Source organism: Olea europaea, unplaced genomic scaffold, assembly GCF_002742605.1.
Source record: "Olea europaea var. sylvestris unplaced genomic scaffold, O_europaea_v1 scaffold3437, whole genome shotgun sequence".
NCBI classification, from domain to species: Eukaryota; Viridiplantae; Streptophyta; class Magnoliopsida; order Lamiales; family Oleaceae; genus Olea; species Olea europaea.
This window is the reverse complement of record NW_019253426.1, coordinates 12,166-30,071: the sequence shown is the minus strand read 5'-3', so window position 1 is coordinate 30,071 and position 17,906 is coordinate 12,166. Positions and strand designations below refer to the sequence as shown.

The following is a 17,906-nucleotide window of genomic DNA, read 5'->3' as shown; positions in this document are numbered from 1 at the left end:
AAAAGGATAGTATCATCTTTTCAGTAGCCCAAATTGCTCCTCCCCATCTCAGTNGGTGCTGGGTGAGCCCGTGCATTTCGTGAACTTAACACATTTCTACATTTTTGTATTGAGCCACAGCCTAGTTTAGCACCTCCTCTCCCGGCTTTCTTATTTTAAAATGTGCTTAACATAAACAAGAATCCCAAATGACCCCGTAAACAAATGAAGTCTTACTCTCAATTAGCGTCAGCTATATGAATTACCTTTTTCTCTTTATTTGACTTGGTGCTTGATCTATTGGACCGACCGTAGGCATCAGTGTAAGAGTTTTTGTTACTGGAAACATCCTGATTACATTACAACATTCTGCACATCTAATGCATACTTTCTTCACATAATCATATTTAATGCTAACTATTGTTACTTATCTCAATAGATAGCATAAGAAACATAATTTATGATGCTCCCTATCATAAAACTAGTCTACAAACATAAATTATTTGCTAATGTTTCGTGTACTCTAACACATTTCTAATACCGTCCGTCCAATGCGGTACAACATATCTTATTGAACGAGTTAATCTAGTCCTTAGACTAAAGCTTTGTCAATTTCTGTTGCCTCCATTTCAACAGCAGCAATGCTACTTCCAGTCCCCTTGTACCTATACCACTTGGCACAAACTAGAAAGTAGCACAAATTTAAGCCACACAAAACAGCAATAAGGTAGTAAAAATAATCCAATCTTCCTTTGTTGAGATCTTCAGGTAGCCAATTTCCAGTTGATGATCCTTCAGTTGTTCTGTGCACTAATGCAATTAAGAAACCATTCAAATAACTTGCTGCAGCCATCCCACAAAAGAAAAATGATCCAGCAATACTTCTCATATTTTCTGGGAACTGTTTATAGAAAAATTCAACTTGCCCAATTGCTGCAAATGCCTCTGCTAGTCCTGCTAAAGATAGTTGTGGAACCAACCATAGTGCCGACATTGGCGAAACGTCCCCTCGTTTTGAATGAATTCCAGGGGTTGGCCTAGTTATCGCCAAATTTCGTCGATGTTGTTCGACCAAGCCGGCCACGATAGACTCGAGTATTGTCAAAAAAATCCCGATTCCCATTCGTTGAAGGACGGTTATACCACCTTCTTTCTTCGTAACCCTTCGGAGAAACGGGACCACGAGTCGGTCGTATATAGGTACCCAAATGCTGAGACTTAACATGGAGAATATACCATAAGTTGCTGGTGGGATTTGAAAACTTGTACTGCCAAGGTGCCTGTTGGATTGCATTGCTTGGAAGACTAAGTATTGCTGTTTTTCACCAACATGGTATAGAATGGCTGCAGCCCATATGGGAATTACACGCAGTACACATTTTACTTCTTCTACTTGCTGCATGCTGCAGAGTCTCCAAGGATTGGCAACTGATCCATCTGGTTTGATTTGGTCTTCTGGAGTTATGATTGCAGCTCTGTCAAGAAATCTGATAATATATGACGACTTAGATTAGTAAATGCATAGAAATTTTATCTCTTGAACTTGTTGGAAGATCACAAACCAGATACCTCATTGTCAAATATCTTGTATTTTTATAGAATTGAATAGAATTAAGAATCTTACACCGGACTAATGTAAACAAACACTAGTAAAAAGGTTTGTTTTTTATTTTCTATAGGTAGCGTAGGGACGTAGTGTGAGTTGATAAACTGCGCTTACTAGGAATTTCTCGAGAGTGTAGGGTGCGTACAATCAAGAACGTCTGAAGGCATTACAAATGTGTTATTGCCTCGAACATCTACGCCCTAAAAGGCTATAGTTCCTATAAGTAGACCATGGAGGGGTGCCTCTGTATAACTAATTAGTCGGTTGAGGTCTCGTTTATTAATAAATTAATCAGAAAAATCACTAAATCGCTCCACCAACAAAGACCGACATGCATCACAACCCATAAAATCAAGAAAAATCTATCACTCTATCAATCCTTACCGTGCAAACATCTGGTAAGCTTGCATCATTAGTTTTCAACCCATTGACTTTGTTGCGGTAACTTTAGTCTTATCTTTCTTGATAGCACTATCCCGAGCCTTTTAACTTTATAAAGACATTGATCTCAAATGAATCCATCCATTTGATTGTTAACAACGCACTTTTGAAGGATAAAAGAGGGGTGGGGTGCCGTGGAGGGCGTTTGGGCAATGGTAGGTGGTGGTGTTTTGCTAGTGTTCTATTCCCTTCCTTCCTTCCTTCCTTCCTTTCTATTATTATTTTTTATTTGATAAATTTTTTTTATTTTTTTAATATATTTTAGCTAAAAATAAGGGTATAATCATCAATCGATTCCTACCCACTTATTTAAATCTAGTCAGCCTTTTTCTCATTCCGTAGAAAAAATTGAAATTATTGATGTGGGGGGTGTTGAGGGGGGGACGGGGGGTTGTAGACTTTTATTTGGAAAGCAATAAAAGCGTGATTGCCGTCGCAGGTTGGGCATGTAAATTAAATGTCACATCTACAATAAAATGACAGTCGAAGCCAGTAAACAGTCCATATAACAAAAGTTGACTCCAGAGGTCAAGAGCCTCCCCTTCGTTCTCTTTTTTTCTTTCGGGTCCCACCATTAGAAAATAATTTCACTTCGTATTAAGATAAAAATATCAACTAATAAATTATATAAAATTTGAACTATTTTACTTGAAAATATTAATCTATGCTATTAGAGTTCATCAGCTCAAACAAACAATAAAAATCTAAGACCCCATTTGGTACACATTAATGTAAAAATGAGAATAAAACATATAGCCATTACATCCTCACACAAAAGATAAAAAATCAAATATAGTGACTTCATGTGATGGATAACAATCATATTTTTCATTTTAATGGACAAAAAATGAAAAACAAACAGGCCTAAAACTCAAATGAACAAAGAATTTTAAGTTTCTCAAAAAAATTACCATCCCGTGAGGACATATTAAGCCCCAATCTCAAATGAACAAAGAATTTTTAGTTTCTCAAAAAAATTACTATCATGTGAGGACATATTTAGCCCCTGTTTGGTTCCCATTCTTTTTTCATTAAAATGAAAAATATGATCGTTATCCATAACATCAAGCTACTAAATTTAAATTTTTATATATTGTGTGGGACAAGTAACGACTATATTTTTCATTCTCATTTTTCCAAAAATAAAAAACAAACGGGGCTAAGTGCTTGTTTGGTAGGAATTTTGTTAAATGATTTTTTGACCGTTAAAGATAAAGTGAATTTTATCTGTGAGAGAAAAATTCAAAAGAGTGTTGAAATAGTAAAATAATAATTAAAAATTGATTTTAATTGGATTAAAATTTCCACCAAACAAACTCTAAATGAGAAATTCCTCATAGGTTAAAGATTAAAGTATTAGTCAATAGACGAGAGCTTAAACTAGCATTCTTAACAAAGTTGATCAAAAGTTACTCGTTGAAAGCTTATCAATTTTTATCGCGTTAGAAGCTCAAATTTAGAACATGATTAGTTCTTGTAAACTAAATCCCGAATATACTAACCAACCTCGGATCCATCGTCCTTGTGCATTAAACTGAGTACATTATATGACCATTTCATCGAATAAATTCGTACTTTACTTTTGTTTCAATTATGAAAGATAAACAGATGGTGAGGTCGATCCCCTACCTTAGGTCTGTATTATGCTTTTTGTTACATTATTAATAAAATGGAAAATGTCACGTATTTGTTTTAAAAAAGAGAGATTCGACTCAAGATACCTGAATTGCTGTGTATAAGGAAGCTTAGAATTGATAGACTTCAATGGAGTATAGTTGAAGAGGTGCCGCCACGGCTGCTGCTCGGCCAATTTCAGTCGCCTCTTCCGGCAGGCAACCACAAGTACTCGGGCTATACTCGTCAACGGGCTTCCCTCGGGCTTCACCCTCACATAAATTTTCGTGCCGATGAAGAAGAGAAAACACGAAACGAGCATAAAAATAGTAGGAATTGCCAATCCAATAGGCCAACTCACATCAGATTGAACATAAACCACCAGTGTAACTGATACCATCTGAGCAAAAGTTAAAGTGAAGAAATACCAGTTGAAGAAACTGTCAATTCCTCTCTTTCCTGATTCTGTATTGGGATTGAACTGATCAGCTCCAAATGCCAAGTTACATGGCCTAATCGAGCCCGCCCCGATTATCATGAACACGAAACCAGTTAACAAAAAGGCCATTTGGCCCGGCGTCGGTCCTATACATCGACTATCGTCTTCTCCACAATGGGGTGGATGTAACTTTTTAAAAACTGCTGTAAAAGTTATCAGCAGCAATCCCTTCATCGAAAATTTTACGCAATCAATTTCTAAGTTCAGTAATTGTAATTCAACGAATTATGGAGAGAAAGTCAAGAACTTAGATTCACCAGAAAGGAGGCAATCGAGCCAAATCCGAGCGTGTTGTATCGACCGAAATAAGTATCACAAAAATAAGCTCCAAGTAAGGTAGCAAAATTTGTGGTACCATTGAAGACATTAATGAGAGTTGTTGCAGTAATTCTTTTCATGTTGAAAACAGTAGTTAAATAAACTTGCAGGTTGTGTAGGGTGCCAATGGCTCCAAGCTTTTCAAAGGTCTCATTCCCTGTTAACCCAGAAAAATAATAATTAAAAGAATGATCTAAGATTGAAAATAAATAAAAAATAAAAAATAAAATTGTGTTCACCTATAATGAAAGGCATGGCCTTAATTCCTCTGTAATTGATCTCAGTTTCTTCTTCATTCGCAGAACTTGTTTTTTCTTTAATTTCCATGGTTTCTTTCTCCATTCTCCCTCCCTTTCTCTGCCTTTATCAGTCACTGTCTCGGCTGTGCTACTGGAAGCGCTACCAGAAGCTCTGGGGAAGTCGAGATTGGAAAATATGAAAGAAGAGAGGGTATTTAACCAAAGAATATCGCCAACTGTACAGTAGAAATGTGATTGTGATCCGAATTTTAGGTACGTAACTATTTTTCTCCTTGCTAATAATTGCAGTTTGTCCTGAAGCAAAAATTGTACCAGTTTCTGCCTAGATATTTTTCTACTCAAGTACAAAAGAAATTTCAACAAAAATGACACAAGTGGTAGAGAAGAAAATTCTAAAATTATGGTTTAAGGTGTGGACATTTCTTCTTTGTTTAACAAATCTATAATCAAGGTGTTTGACGCAGACCGGGTTATGGTTTTCCGTTAACTAGCTTTAAGTTCGGATAAAGGAGAAAGACTGCAACAAGTTGAAACGTAATGTACTATAGATCTATGCACATTAAAGGATAAAATATTTATTCATTTAGTCGATTATGTGATGCACACTTGCCATGAAACTTAACTTGGTTGGTTGTTGGTTGGCAAGTAGTTTTAATTAAATAAAACAAAGTTATTGAGCCTCATTTTTGTCCCAAAAAAATGCGTTTTTGAACAATGTATTGATAGAAATATGTGATTAAAAAATAAGAAGTTTTTTTTGAATTTATGTATAATATTATTTTATTGAAAAATGTGTACTTGAAATATGGTCCAAACAGTATTCATGAATTTTTTTCTTCTTCTTCTTCTTCTTCTTCTTCTTATTATTATTTTTTTTAATCAAAAATTGGGGCTCAAATAAGGGTATTGTATAATTCTTATTCACACAGTACCTTTGAGAATTACCATCCAAAATCGCCTCAAATAAAGCAAACAGATTGGGCCAATTAATGTGCTAAACAACGTATGATTTCTCTTCCATTTAGCCAGCTGACTTGAACCCTTGCACTCGCTAAGATATTCCATCTTTTTATTTAAAAGCAACAATTCATTAAAAAAAAAAAGTTTATTTAAGAAATATTAAAAGAAAAAGGAATTAATATACATCCAGCCTATCATCTAGTTGGCGCTACAACCTCAATTTAGACGGCTTTAATGTCACATTGAATGATAGGGGGGAGTTAAATAAATCATTTAATTTCACATTTCATTCAGTATATCATCTAGCACAATTTAAAGTGGGGTAGGTGGAATTAAATAAGTTATTTTATTTCACATTTCATTTAGCCTATCATTGTACGTCAACTAAATTGAGATTGTAACCTCAGCGTGGCTAAATAAGTAATAACATTACTCTTTAGAATAATGCTATGTAGCCTTATTGGAGTTACGACTCCAATTTAGGTGGCATTAATGCAACATTACATAATAGACGAAATTAAATAAATTATTTAATTTCACTTTTCATTCAATTATAGTCCCACTGGATTACAATCCTGGTGTGGGTGGCATAAATGTAGAATTAAATGATAGGTAGAATTATATAAATAATTTAATTTCATATTTCATTCACGCTATCGTTTAGTGCCACTTAGACTGAAGTGAGTGAAATTAAATAAGTCATTTCATTCAACTTATCATTTAACAGCATCTAAACTGTGATTGTAACCCTAATAGGACTAAATAACATTACTCTTTAGAATAATGATATTTAGCCTCACTAGAGTTACAACCTTATTCTAGGTGGTGTTAATGTGACATTAAGCTCCTGTTTGATCCCCATTTTTATAAGAATGCATTTTTTTACTTTTCATTTTCAACCACACATTCTTCTATAAAATAATAATACACGTATCTCAAAAATCTTTTCTTACTTTTTAACCACACATTCTCCACAAAATCACTATTCCATAATACATTTTCCCTCCAAAATGGGAATCAAACAGGGGCTAAATGATATGAAGAATTAAATAAATCATTTAATTTCAACTTCATTCAGTCTATCATTTATGGCTACCTAAACTGAGATTGTAATTTCAATAGGATTAAATAACATTACTCTTTAGAATAATACTATGAAACCCCACTGGAATTATAACCTCAATCTAGGCGACGTTAATATGACATTAAATGATAGTCGAAATTAAATAAATCATTTAATTTCGCACTTCGTTCTTTCGATTATCTAACGATACCAAGAAATGTTAAGAGTAGTAAATTCCCTTCTTTTGTTTTGTCAGTTTCTGTTTCTGTTTCATTATCATTAATGTAGGCTTGAGTTCAGATTTCGGCGTAAAATGTTAAGAATAGTAAATTAGTCATTAAGAAGAGTTTTTGGACTGATTACTATTCCACTTGTGTCATTTTCAAAGCATTATCTCGAGGTGAATACTTTTTTATCCTACTTGTTAATAGAAAAGAGATTTTGTCTCGAAATTTCCAAAATTTGTTGTCATATTAATGAGAGAGAATTTATTTACCTGGCTCTTTTCGGTGAGGGGCACGGTTTTCGGGAAATCAAATAATTGCCAAATCTTTGAGATAGATAGTATATAGAGCCTGTTTGAGAGTAATTCTGAGAATTGATTTTTTGACCGTTAAGAAAAAAGTAGGATCCATCTGTGAGAGAAGAACTCAAATATGACGGTTGAAATATTGAAATAATGATCAAAAAATCAATTTTTTGAGAAAAAATCACTCTCAAACAGGCTGATAATACAAATACGACAAGGGTCCATTTAACTATAAAGGTAGGAAGGACAAACTAATTCTATGGGCATGTTTGGGAGTGATTTTTTAATCCAAAAAAATTGATTTTTTAACCGTTATTTCACTATTCCAGCTTTCATATTTCACTTCTTTTCTCACAGGTGGATCCCACTTTTCTCCTAACAGTAAAAAAATCAATTCTCAAAATCAATCCCAAACAAGGTCTATGTAAGTTGAAAAAGAAAAAATTACCAAAATTATAGAAATTAGATTTTCATTCAACTGGTCTAAAATATGTTTTAAGTGCTTGTACTTTGAAATTCGAATTTCATTTCCATTTTCGTATCAAATAGCCAAAGTAAAAAACAAATTTCTCAAATATGACATTTTCAATGAAATTTAATGTTATCAAATCGGATCCTAATTGTTGAAATTTTTGACATAAAAAGTAATGTTTAGTGCGACATATTTTTTGATTTTTCATAGTAAAATCCAACACACAACATTGAGTTCTAAATAAAACTACTTCTAAAAGTGAAACGCTTGTGAACAATTTTCTAAGCTTAGTTAACAATTTGTTACCGGAAATTGAATAAAACAAGCAAAATGGATGGTTCACATATTATCAAAACAAGTAAAAGACTTTGAATTGAAATTCCAGGGTCATTTATTTATTGATATTGTGCACATTTCACGTGTTATATAAGTATAATGTGATATATATAGTTAGATTTTTCTCTTCCACCACAATCCATCTCTAAATTGAACGACATTGTTATTTTCTTTATTCAAACCTATGTGACGAATAGAATAAGGAATTTTGCTTCCATTGGTTCTCTATTTTTCAAACTAGATGCAGTAAGGGCCATGAGACCCAGCTGAGCTCATGGCTTGTGAAAAAAGAGCCGAGCTCGACCTACGAGCTCATAAACTCACGAGCCATTAGCTCGTGGGCTGAGCCTAGCCAAGCTCACAAGCCACTAGTGAGCTCCTGATTTTTAAATTTTATTTTTTTTTATTTTTTATTTTTTGTGTAAATTTGCACATTTTTTTACTGGCCCACAGGTTTGTGAACTTTGGCTTGTGGGCTTGACGAGTCGAGCAAGCTCGACTTGTGGGATTGAACCCCCTACTCGGCTCGGGTTCGTCAAATCGTCTACGAGTCGAATTTTAACAAGTCGAGCCAACATGTCCCTCGATCCATTTGACATCTCTAGATGCAATCACAATCGTTAATTTATGTGAGACGATTTCGGTTCCGATTAAAAAATGCTTAACAGGGTTCACATTCTAGGATAAAATGGTCATAGATGATAATACATGTGTTGACCAGATGCCACACGTGTATCTCTTAGAAGTCACATATTTTATAACCAATGGATTTCATCTTTATCAAAAACTCTTTTCCCAACAAAACAATTTAAAAGCAATTTAATCCCCAAAACCAAGTGTTATTTTTTAAGTTAGTCATATTTTTTATAATAAGTTTGTGAAGGAAATTTTTAATATTATTACTTATCGACAACATTATAAATTGGAAGAAATCGAGATATAGCTATGTGATTAGGACCTATCGTTTGATTTTTATTTTTCTTAAAAATAAAAGGTAAATATTTAAATGGGTTGTAATAGTTCGATTAACTAGTAATTTGAGACTTTAAATCATAACTGAATCATCCAACAATGGTTTTGGTTAAAAGAAAACCAAACAAAACCAATTATTCGTGTTAATCGACCTGAACCAGCCTGATTCGGTTATGTTTAATTGGTATGGTCAATTTTTCGAATTTTTTTTGTCCAATCTAAATTTGTTTCCTTAATTTAAGAGAGAAGTACACTTAATATTTATTGAATGGATAGCCAATTTGTGAACAAACAATTGGATAACCTAATTTGAGGAAAATGTAAAAATATGGTGTACTCTAATTTTCTCAAACTCAAACTCAAACGTACTTTCATTAAGACAAGCAAACCTATGAACCAGAGCAAATTGAAGTGGCCCCCAGGGCACATTTCCAAGTGGTAAAAGGGGAGGGTGGAGAAATCCAACTTTACTTGAGGTTGCTGCGTCAAGGGTTCGAATCCTGAAATATGAATTTAGCTCTTGGGTAAGTGCAAGTGTACAAGCAGCCTTCCATCCTGTATCCTTGAAGGCATAACCAGGGATTTACCTCCCTCACGATGCTCCAGGGCAGGAGTCGTGGGGGACCCTTAAGGTTAGGGTTTAACCTTTTTTTTTTTTTTTTCAGAGCAAATTGAAGTGGACTATATTTTTATTTGACTTTTCTAATGGTAGTTCAATTCTCTTTAAATGTTTCATTTTTATTTATGACTTATTTGATCCAAGTGGTTGAAAATATAAATCATGGTCGTGCTCTTTTGGCCTTTTTCTCTTTGCCACACCCAATGAGTTGACTTCACTTTTTGCACCACCTTGACTCTTAAATATACGTACGAACCATGGATATAATGGCAAAATGGCCGGAATAATTGACCGAAGAAATGTGAGTGTAAAGTCATCAAGTGAACGCGACTAAATTTTGGTACCAATAACGTGTTTTCACCGCTACTCCATGACCCGACCTGACAGTGTTGTCACTTGTCAATTGTGATACACGTGTGAACCCGTACCGAAGACTCACGAACATTTGGGTGTATGGGTAGTTGGATTTTTTTTTAATACAAGTGATTTGTGAGTATTGATAGGGGTTGTGTGAACCCGTTTCACAGGACCCTGTACACCAAACATTTTCTTTGTTTGTATCACTTGAAAAGTTCTTCATATCACATCCCACTTGATGCTTAAAAAGAAAAACTTAAAAGTATTTCCAAACATTCACGTAAGAAATTATTAGGGGAAATTGGATATGATGATTAACATTTTAAATTATCATGGATTTTAAGAATGTTCAAGAATTTAAGAATATAATACTTGTTTATCTACACAAAATGTTCAATAGTTAAAATAGGGTTTTTGAAAAATCTTATAATTGTATTATAAACAGGAAAAACCCCGAAACTCTTATTAGGTATTTATATTGTTAATCATGAGATTTTGGGTGTCCTATATGATATTTAAAAGAGTGTACATCTTTCATATAACTACTCCTAGTTAATATGTGATGCACGTCATGTTTTAGACATTTTAAAGTCTCGTAAAAGATGTTATTTTTTCTATGTTATCCCTTTGTATGGCCTCTGAAATCTACATACGTCTTTTAAAAAATTTCTACCAAATAGGGACATAATGATCGTATTCCCTTTGCCACATCAGGTTTTCTTCTTTCTTTATCATCCCTTTTTTATTTTTTATTTTTTTTATCGTATTCCCTCTTCCACATCAGGGGAAAATTTCTTGTGACCCTCTTGCTCCTGTTGTAAATTAAAATAAAATTTTAACCTTTCAATATTTAACATATTTAATATTCTGTTTTTATTTATTTAATAATCACTTTTAACACAATTAAAACATTGTAATTCATGTTATAACCTCTATTTTAATGACTTAATTGTGGGGGTTGATATTACCTATAAAATGTGGTTACATCTCTTTGAAAGTGAGCATTAGAATTACAACTTGAAAGATAAACAATATATACAACTCTTACTATATTTGTATGCCATCAATTTTATTTATAGTGTACCTATAATTGTGCGGCTTATGCGAAAGCACCTGCACACCCTTAGGGTTGGCCTCAAGTGTTTAATAATAATAATAATCATCATTCAAGATTAAAGAATCCTAAACTTTAGACAAAGAAAAAAAATTAAACAATTATTTTAAATCAAAAATAAGTAAAAAACAAATATTTTGGAAAATCGTTAAAATAAAGTAAAAAAGAAATCGGTATCTTTTCTTTGAAGGAAAATATGCCAAACGGTCTAAAAATTGGAAAGAACAGACGATTTGGAAGAATTCTGCAAAAACGAGATCTTTTCTTTGAAGGAAAATATGCCAAAATGTCTAAAAAGACCACACAAGATCTTTCGATCATATGTAATTTTTACTACTTTTACTCAAATGTATTTGTCTCTTACTTTTTAATGCAATCTCTAATTTTTTATTTTTATCCAAAAAAAATCCTAATTTTTTTTTCCCATAAGATTCTGCCATTTCCCCCTTTTATTTTAAGCAAATTATTTTTCCTTTTTAAAGTAATCCTTCAGAGTAATTTCAAAACTTTCTTAATACTTAAAACTAAAACGTACCGAACTTGTTGTTTTCCTTAATGGACTTTGTTAGTAATTAAATCTGGCATCATGCATATTTGCTCCTGGCGAGAATGATGCTTTCCATGTAAGAGTTAAGTAGAAAGTAAGAATGTAATTAATTTTAGAATGTAAATAACGTGAAATACAAGTTTTGGTCCAAATAATTTTTTCGAGCCTCTATCAAATGACATTTTAACTGAAAGCCCCTTGTTAGTCTCGACATCTTCGAAAGTACAATTAGCATACGCAATCAAATCAGCATCCCCGTACCGATCCTTAATGGGTTCTTCCCTAGTAGTTGAACACGATGGCACCGCAGACGAGAGGCAAAGCAAAATTATCCATATCTTCTAAACTCATCCGAGTAGTGTTCTTCAATAATGACCCAAAGCCAATTCCCAAAGGTACCGTACCAAATTGTATATCTACCACGGTATTAAACTTGTGCTAATGATGTTTCACCGATTCTATGCCACCTTGCAAGATGTATAATCGGGACCTTCTTCGTCCCTTCAATACAACACGGACATCCTTCTAAACCTTCAAAATTCTACCTCCTCCAGAGAACTCATTACTTTTGGAATCAAGGGTATTCAGCAAGATAAGATTCTTTTTCAAATTTGGAACATGTCGAACTTGGCCAAGTGTTCTAATTGTCATATCCATCAACTTCAATCTAACCTCTCCAATACCAACTACCTGACAAGGTTCATTATTTCCCATGACAACGACACCTTGCGTCACCATTTCATATGCTTAAAACAAATCCTAATTGGGACATGTATAGAATGCACAAACTGTATCCGAAATCGATTCCTCGTTAGGCTTGAATTTCATGTCAGAAATAGTAAACACATCTCTGCCATCCAAATAGTCCTCAACCACGTTGGTCTTGTCCAAAATATCTAGTTGCCTCCTATGACTTGCAAACGAATTACCCTTATTCTACAACTTCTTGCGGTCCCTCTTGATGTGTCATTTTCTCTTGCAATAGAAACAAACTTGATTGTTGAAATTCACCATCGACTTACCCCTTCGTCAATCACCATGAACCACACGACCTTCTACATCTCTGGACTTGGATCTATACATCTCTGGACTTGGACCTAACCAGATACTTCTTCTTCTCCTTTGAGAACAAGGTATCATACACGTCTTCAACGGTGAGTGTGTCACGACTGTACAAAATCGTGTCTCGAACGACGAAAATAAAGTAGGTGGTAAGCACAACAGGATCAAGGCTAAGTCCTCTTTATCGTGTTTCACTTCTAATGTTTTCAAATCAAAAACAATTTCCTTGAACACGGCCAGATGGTCTTCCAAAGATCTTCCTTCTGCCATGAAATGAAAATATAGCCTCTACTTCAGATGCAACTTGCTTAACAAACTTTTGGTCATGCACAGTTGCTCCAGTTTCAACCATAATGCAGTTATTAGATAGGTGAAGTTGAATCTGGGAAAGTGCCTTCCGATCCTTCCGTTGCTTCTTCTTTGCTATTCAAGTTACGGGTATCTTGTCAAATCCCAACAATGCATCATTCAAATTCATCTGCGCCAAAATGGCTCGCATCTTCACTTGCCACAACGAAAGTCTTGTATTGCAATCCAAAAGCGGTATATTATACGTCATGACTGCCATCGATAACGGAAACCTCAAACAAAACTCTTAATCGTACCTTTGATACAACTTGTTTCGAAAAAAGGGAGAGGAAAGTATGACACGATATGAAGTATTGATCACATAAACAAGAACAAGAACAAGATTGAAAACAAGTAGAAAGATTGGCAGATGAACTATGTAATTTTATTATTGCCAACCAATGGAGAGAAAATTACAATTTCAACAATACATAAACTAGAAGAAGATTCAAATATATACAGGGACAACTCAAGCCCTAGAAGCAGAGCTGTAGATAAAATAGAATACCCAAATTTGTTTTTTTGTTTTTTTTTATCTTAATCTATTTAAGTTCAAAACAAATTCCAACTCTCAACAGAGCTTCCAAATAAAATTTCAACTAGAATTTGCGATTAGACTTCGAATAGGATTCCAAAAGCATTCCAATTAGAATTTTTCTTAAAATGCTCTGCTCCTTTGCCAATTTCTTTCTTTACTTTTAATCTTGTTCTTGTTTGTGTAATCATATACTTCATATTGTGTCAGTAACTTTCTTGATTTTTTGAACAAGTGGCATCGGGGCTATTGATTATAGATTTTGTTTGAGGTTTCTATTATCGATGGTAGCCATGAAGTATGATATTCCATTTTTTATCACAATACAAGATTTTCATTGTGGCAAATAAAGATGAGAGTAGTGTTATTGAGGATGGACTTGGATGATGCATTGTTGGGGTTTGATAAGATGCCCACAACTTGGACAATAGAGGAGAAGCAACAGAGGGATCTAAAAGTTTTTTCGTAGATACATCTTCATTTTTCTAACAACATTCTTCATGACGTATTGAAGGAGAAGACGACTACTGCATTATGGTTAAATTGGAGCAACTGTGCATGACGAAGAGTTTGACAAGCAAGTTGCATATGAAGCAGAGGCTATATTATCATTATATGGCAGAAAAAGGATCTTTTGGAGTCGTGTTCAAGGAAATCGTTGTTGATCTGGATACGTTAGAGGTTAATTATGATGAAGATGACTTGGCCTTGATCCTGTTGTGCTTACTGCTCACTACGTATTCGTCGTTTAGGGACACGATTCCATCTAGTTGTGACACACTCACCATTGATGACGTTTATGATGCTTTATTCTCAAAGGAGGAGATAAAACATTTCGTTGGAGCTGGATCTAGAGATTAGGAAACTCTGGTTACTTATGGTGATCGACGGAAGGATAAGTCGAGGGTAAACTTCAGCAATCAGATTTGCTTCTATTGTAGGAGAAAATAACACATCAAAAAGGATTATGATGAGTTGCAGAGTAAAGGTAATTCAGCTACAAATCGTGTGAGGCAATCAGATCATTCGGACGATATAAACATTGTCAATGACTTTCGGATGGCGGATATGTGATGTTGACTGTATCTGACATGGAATCCAAGCTTGATGAGGAGTATATTTTGGATTTAGCGTGTTCATTCCATATGTATTCCAATAGGGCCTGGTTTGAAACATAAGAAATGGTGAAGCAATGTGTTGTTGTCATGGAAAACAACAAATCTTGTAAGGTAGCTAGAATTGGGAGAGTCAGATTGAGGTTGTTTAATGGAAAAATTATTCATACCTTCTTAGAAAACATGCGTAGGTACAGAATCGAGTTTAAACCAAAAATACTCAACGTACAAAATCAAGATTTTTCTTAAACTCAAAACAGAAAATAAAGAACATGAGATATTTTTCGACCAAAGGCCCTAGAGGTTCAATGACTGCTTCTAATGCTTGGTCCCCCATTGAGCACCCATAAAGCATTAAGCTCGAAACCACTAAATCGGCCAAAATAGGCAAAAATCAAGTTACAGAACACTGAGTTCCCATGTCTCAAATACAACACGATATTCCCACAGAAGAAACTCCCAAAAGAGTTTCTTTACAAATTCTCTCAAAAATCACACTAAGTATTTTCAAAGAAATTACAAAATTAGAACGGAGAAGATGAAAAGGCACGCAGCTAAGAAAACTTTCAGAAAAATGATACCAGATGCTAATCCAAATTCTGAAGCCCCTATTTATATGAAAGTAAAAGATCCAACGGTAAAGAGCTCGCCACTTGTCATCAATCCGGGAGACCGGCTCTTAAACTGAAAAACGCATTTTTTAAACACGGTTTTAACCAACTCCAAATCTTCCATTTACTCCTTAAACTGGACTATTTATTGGGCTAAAAAACGGATCAGCTTTGGATAAATGGGCTGAACTCACAAAATGCAGCAACCCAATGCTTACAACACGAATAGACGCTACATCTTGTTGGTTAATCATTAAACTTTATGCCAAATAATTTCTAAATCTTGTATAGTTCTAGGTATTTGTTAAATAGTAATTGATCAGAAATTTCTTAAACCATTTTTTTAACCAAAAATATGTCTTTTAACCAAAAATATGTCTGTCTACATCTATGAGTTCTACTAAAAAAAATTACACGGTAGTCGCTTCCCCATTCTTTTTTTACATTTTCTTCGGCTCCTGATTGTTGCCTCACTGAAAATGCTCAGGCTTGGCTGAAAATTGATTTCTTTTCAACAATTCACTGAAAATGTGAGAGGATGTCAAAGCAGCCGTCACGGATTTTCGGTCAATTCAACTTTATTCTTTTGGCTAAAACTTAAAAAGTTCATTTATAAGTAATAAGTAAGTTTTTTAGCAATAAAAAGTTAGATATAATAAGTCATTATTTTTAATCTTCCAAACACGTTTGAAATAAATGTTACTTTCTTTTTAGGCTTAGCATTAAATTAAATTCTGAAAATTTGAAAAAATATAGACAATTTGATTAATTTGGTGTCATGCCTTGTGCCAATTTAATTTGGGCCATGACCTTCAAGTTGCAGTGCTTTTGCAAGTGGGGTAGATGTCATGTGACCCAACTTCTTTAGGGCCACCAAAAAAGTTGGGATTTGTAAATCATACCTGATTAACTCAGGGCCCTCCTGTCTTGTCTAGTTTAACACACTGGCATGTGCACAAGGCAAGCAAACATTCAGTCAAAAAAAAAAAAAAAAAGTGTCTATTTTAACATGGAAAACTTGGCATGTTTGATTAAGCTTAACTATTTACGTAAATAAGTAAATTTTACATTAAATAATTACTTTCTCAGTTGAATTTCGAAATAAGTAAGTTAATAATTGATTAATTAGTAGATTTTGGTTTTCGAAACCGATGTCGTTAGCTGATGGGTGCTTTGATCTTCATCTATATAGGAACAAGGTTTGTCATCTATAAATATGTGCATTTGTTAGCTTTTTGTTCTTATTTATTTGTTCATTTTGGGGGCTATTGTGATTTTTTGTTCATTTGGTTTGTATTGTTGTTCCTGTGTTGGCTTTAGGTTAGTTTGTATTTAATTTGGGTGTGCATGGAGTTTTTAATAGTGTGTAAGATCATAGTGTTGTTTAGGGTTGGCAATGGTTTGATTCGGTCAAAATCATCACCAAACAATCAATTTTTTGGCCATATCATAACTACAAAAGTTGATTCGGTTCAACTCGGCTCAGTTCATATCTCAGTTCGACTCGATTTGGACAGTTAATAACCACGAATATAAATTATTTTTTATAGTTCCAATCGTCAAATTGGAAAAAAAAAATTATGAAAAAAAAAAGTTAATGAAAACAAAAATACAATACTAAGCCAATTTAGCAAATAATATCCCAAATAAAAATATAAACAATATCTCAATTCCTAAATGCAAAATCCGAATTTAACAAACAATATCTATATATATTTAATATTTGTGTAGTAGGGTGTAGGGTTACTAGGTTAGGTTTGTTGGATTTAGCGGGTTGGTAATGTGCCAGAATTTTGGACTGTACAGAATCATAGAAATAATCATGGAAAACCTAATTGCCCAATATATATATATATATATTTTTAAAAACTGTTAATCAATTCGGGACAGGGCATTAAAATCAAATATCATATCCATCTATTGCACCACCGGTTCGATTTTTCTGCCCCATTCGGTTCGGTTAACTATGGTTTTCGATTTTGACCGTTCGAATTGCCATCTCTAGTGTTGCTACAGGCAATATGTACTGTTATTTTATGTTTTTATAAATTACGTGGCTTGATTTTTGCAGTAAATTGTGTTCATGAAACTTTCCTTGATGTAAAACGTGTAAAATTTATATGTTGAGTTTTGCATTTAAAATTATACTCATTTAAGGTATGTTATGATATTTCTTATTTTCATTTTAAGTAAAATTTTAGATATTTTATAAAAGAAATTTCATTGATTTGAAATAGAACTCCTGTATTTCATAGGTTATTCGACTAGGATAGAAGTGGATAGTGGATCTTATGTTTTTTTTTGGTTGATTAACTTCTAATTCATGCAATATTTCTGAACTTAATTTAGAGAACATAAATACAGTTCACTAAAAAATTCCTAATGAGCATTGTCAGAATTTGAGTTTGACCTGAATTTTTTGTTGAAGATAATTGGGAATTCTAATTAAAGTATATATTAAGAAGAATTCGATTTGGAATGTTATTGTCAAATGAGAGTTTACTTGACAAATTCTAGTCGAAGTTCTATGTGAAAGCCTTAATGGGAGT

At 33.7% G+C, this 17,906-nt stretch overlaps 1 protein-coding gene across 1 annotated transcript; it reads right to left on the bottom strand.

The window, feature by feature from the left end:
* Positions 1-295: 295 nt before the first annotated feature.
* On the bottom strand, positions 296-5,173 carry LOC111386156 (protein NRT1/ PTR FAMILY 2.11-like). The gene is made up of 4 exons (XM_023010608.1): positions 4,697-5,173; positions 4,397-4,614; positions 3,748-4,307; positions 296-1,466 (listed from the first exon to the last, which is right to left on the bottom strand). Exons 1-4 carry the CDS (start codon positions 4,797-4,799, stop codon positions 572-574), a joined length of 1,776 nt encoding a protein of 591 aa, XP_022866376.1. The 5' UTR covers positions 4,800-5,173; the 3' UTR covers positions 296-571.
* Positions 5,174-17,906: the final 12,733 nt, after the last annotated feature.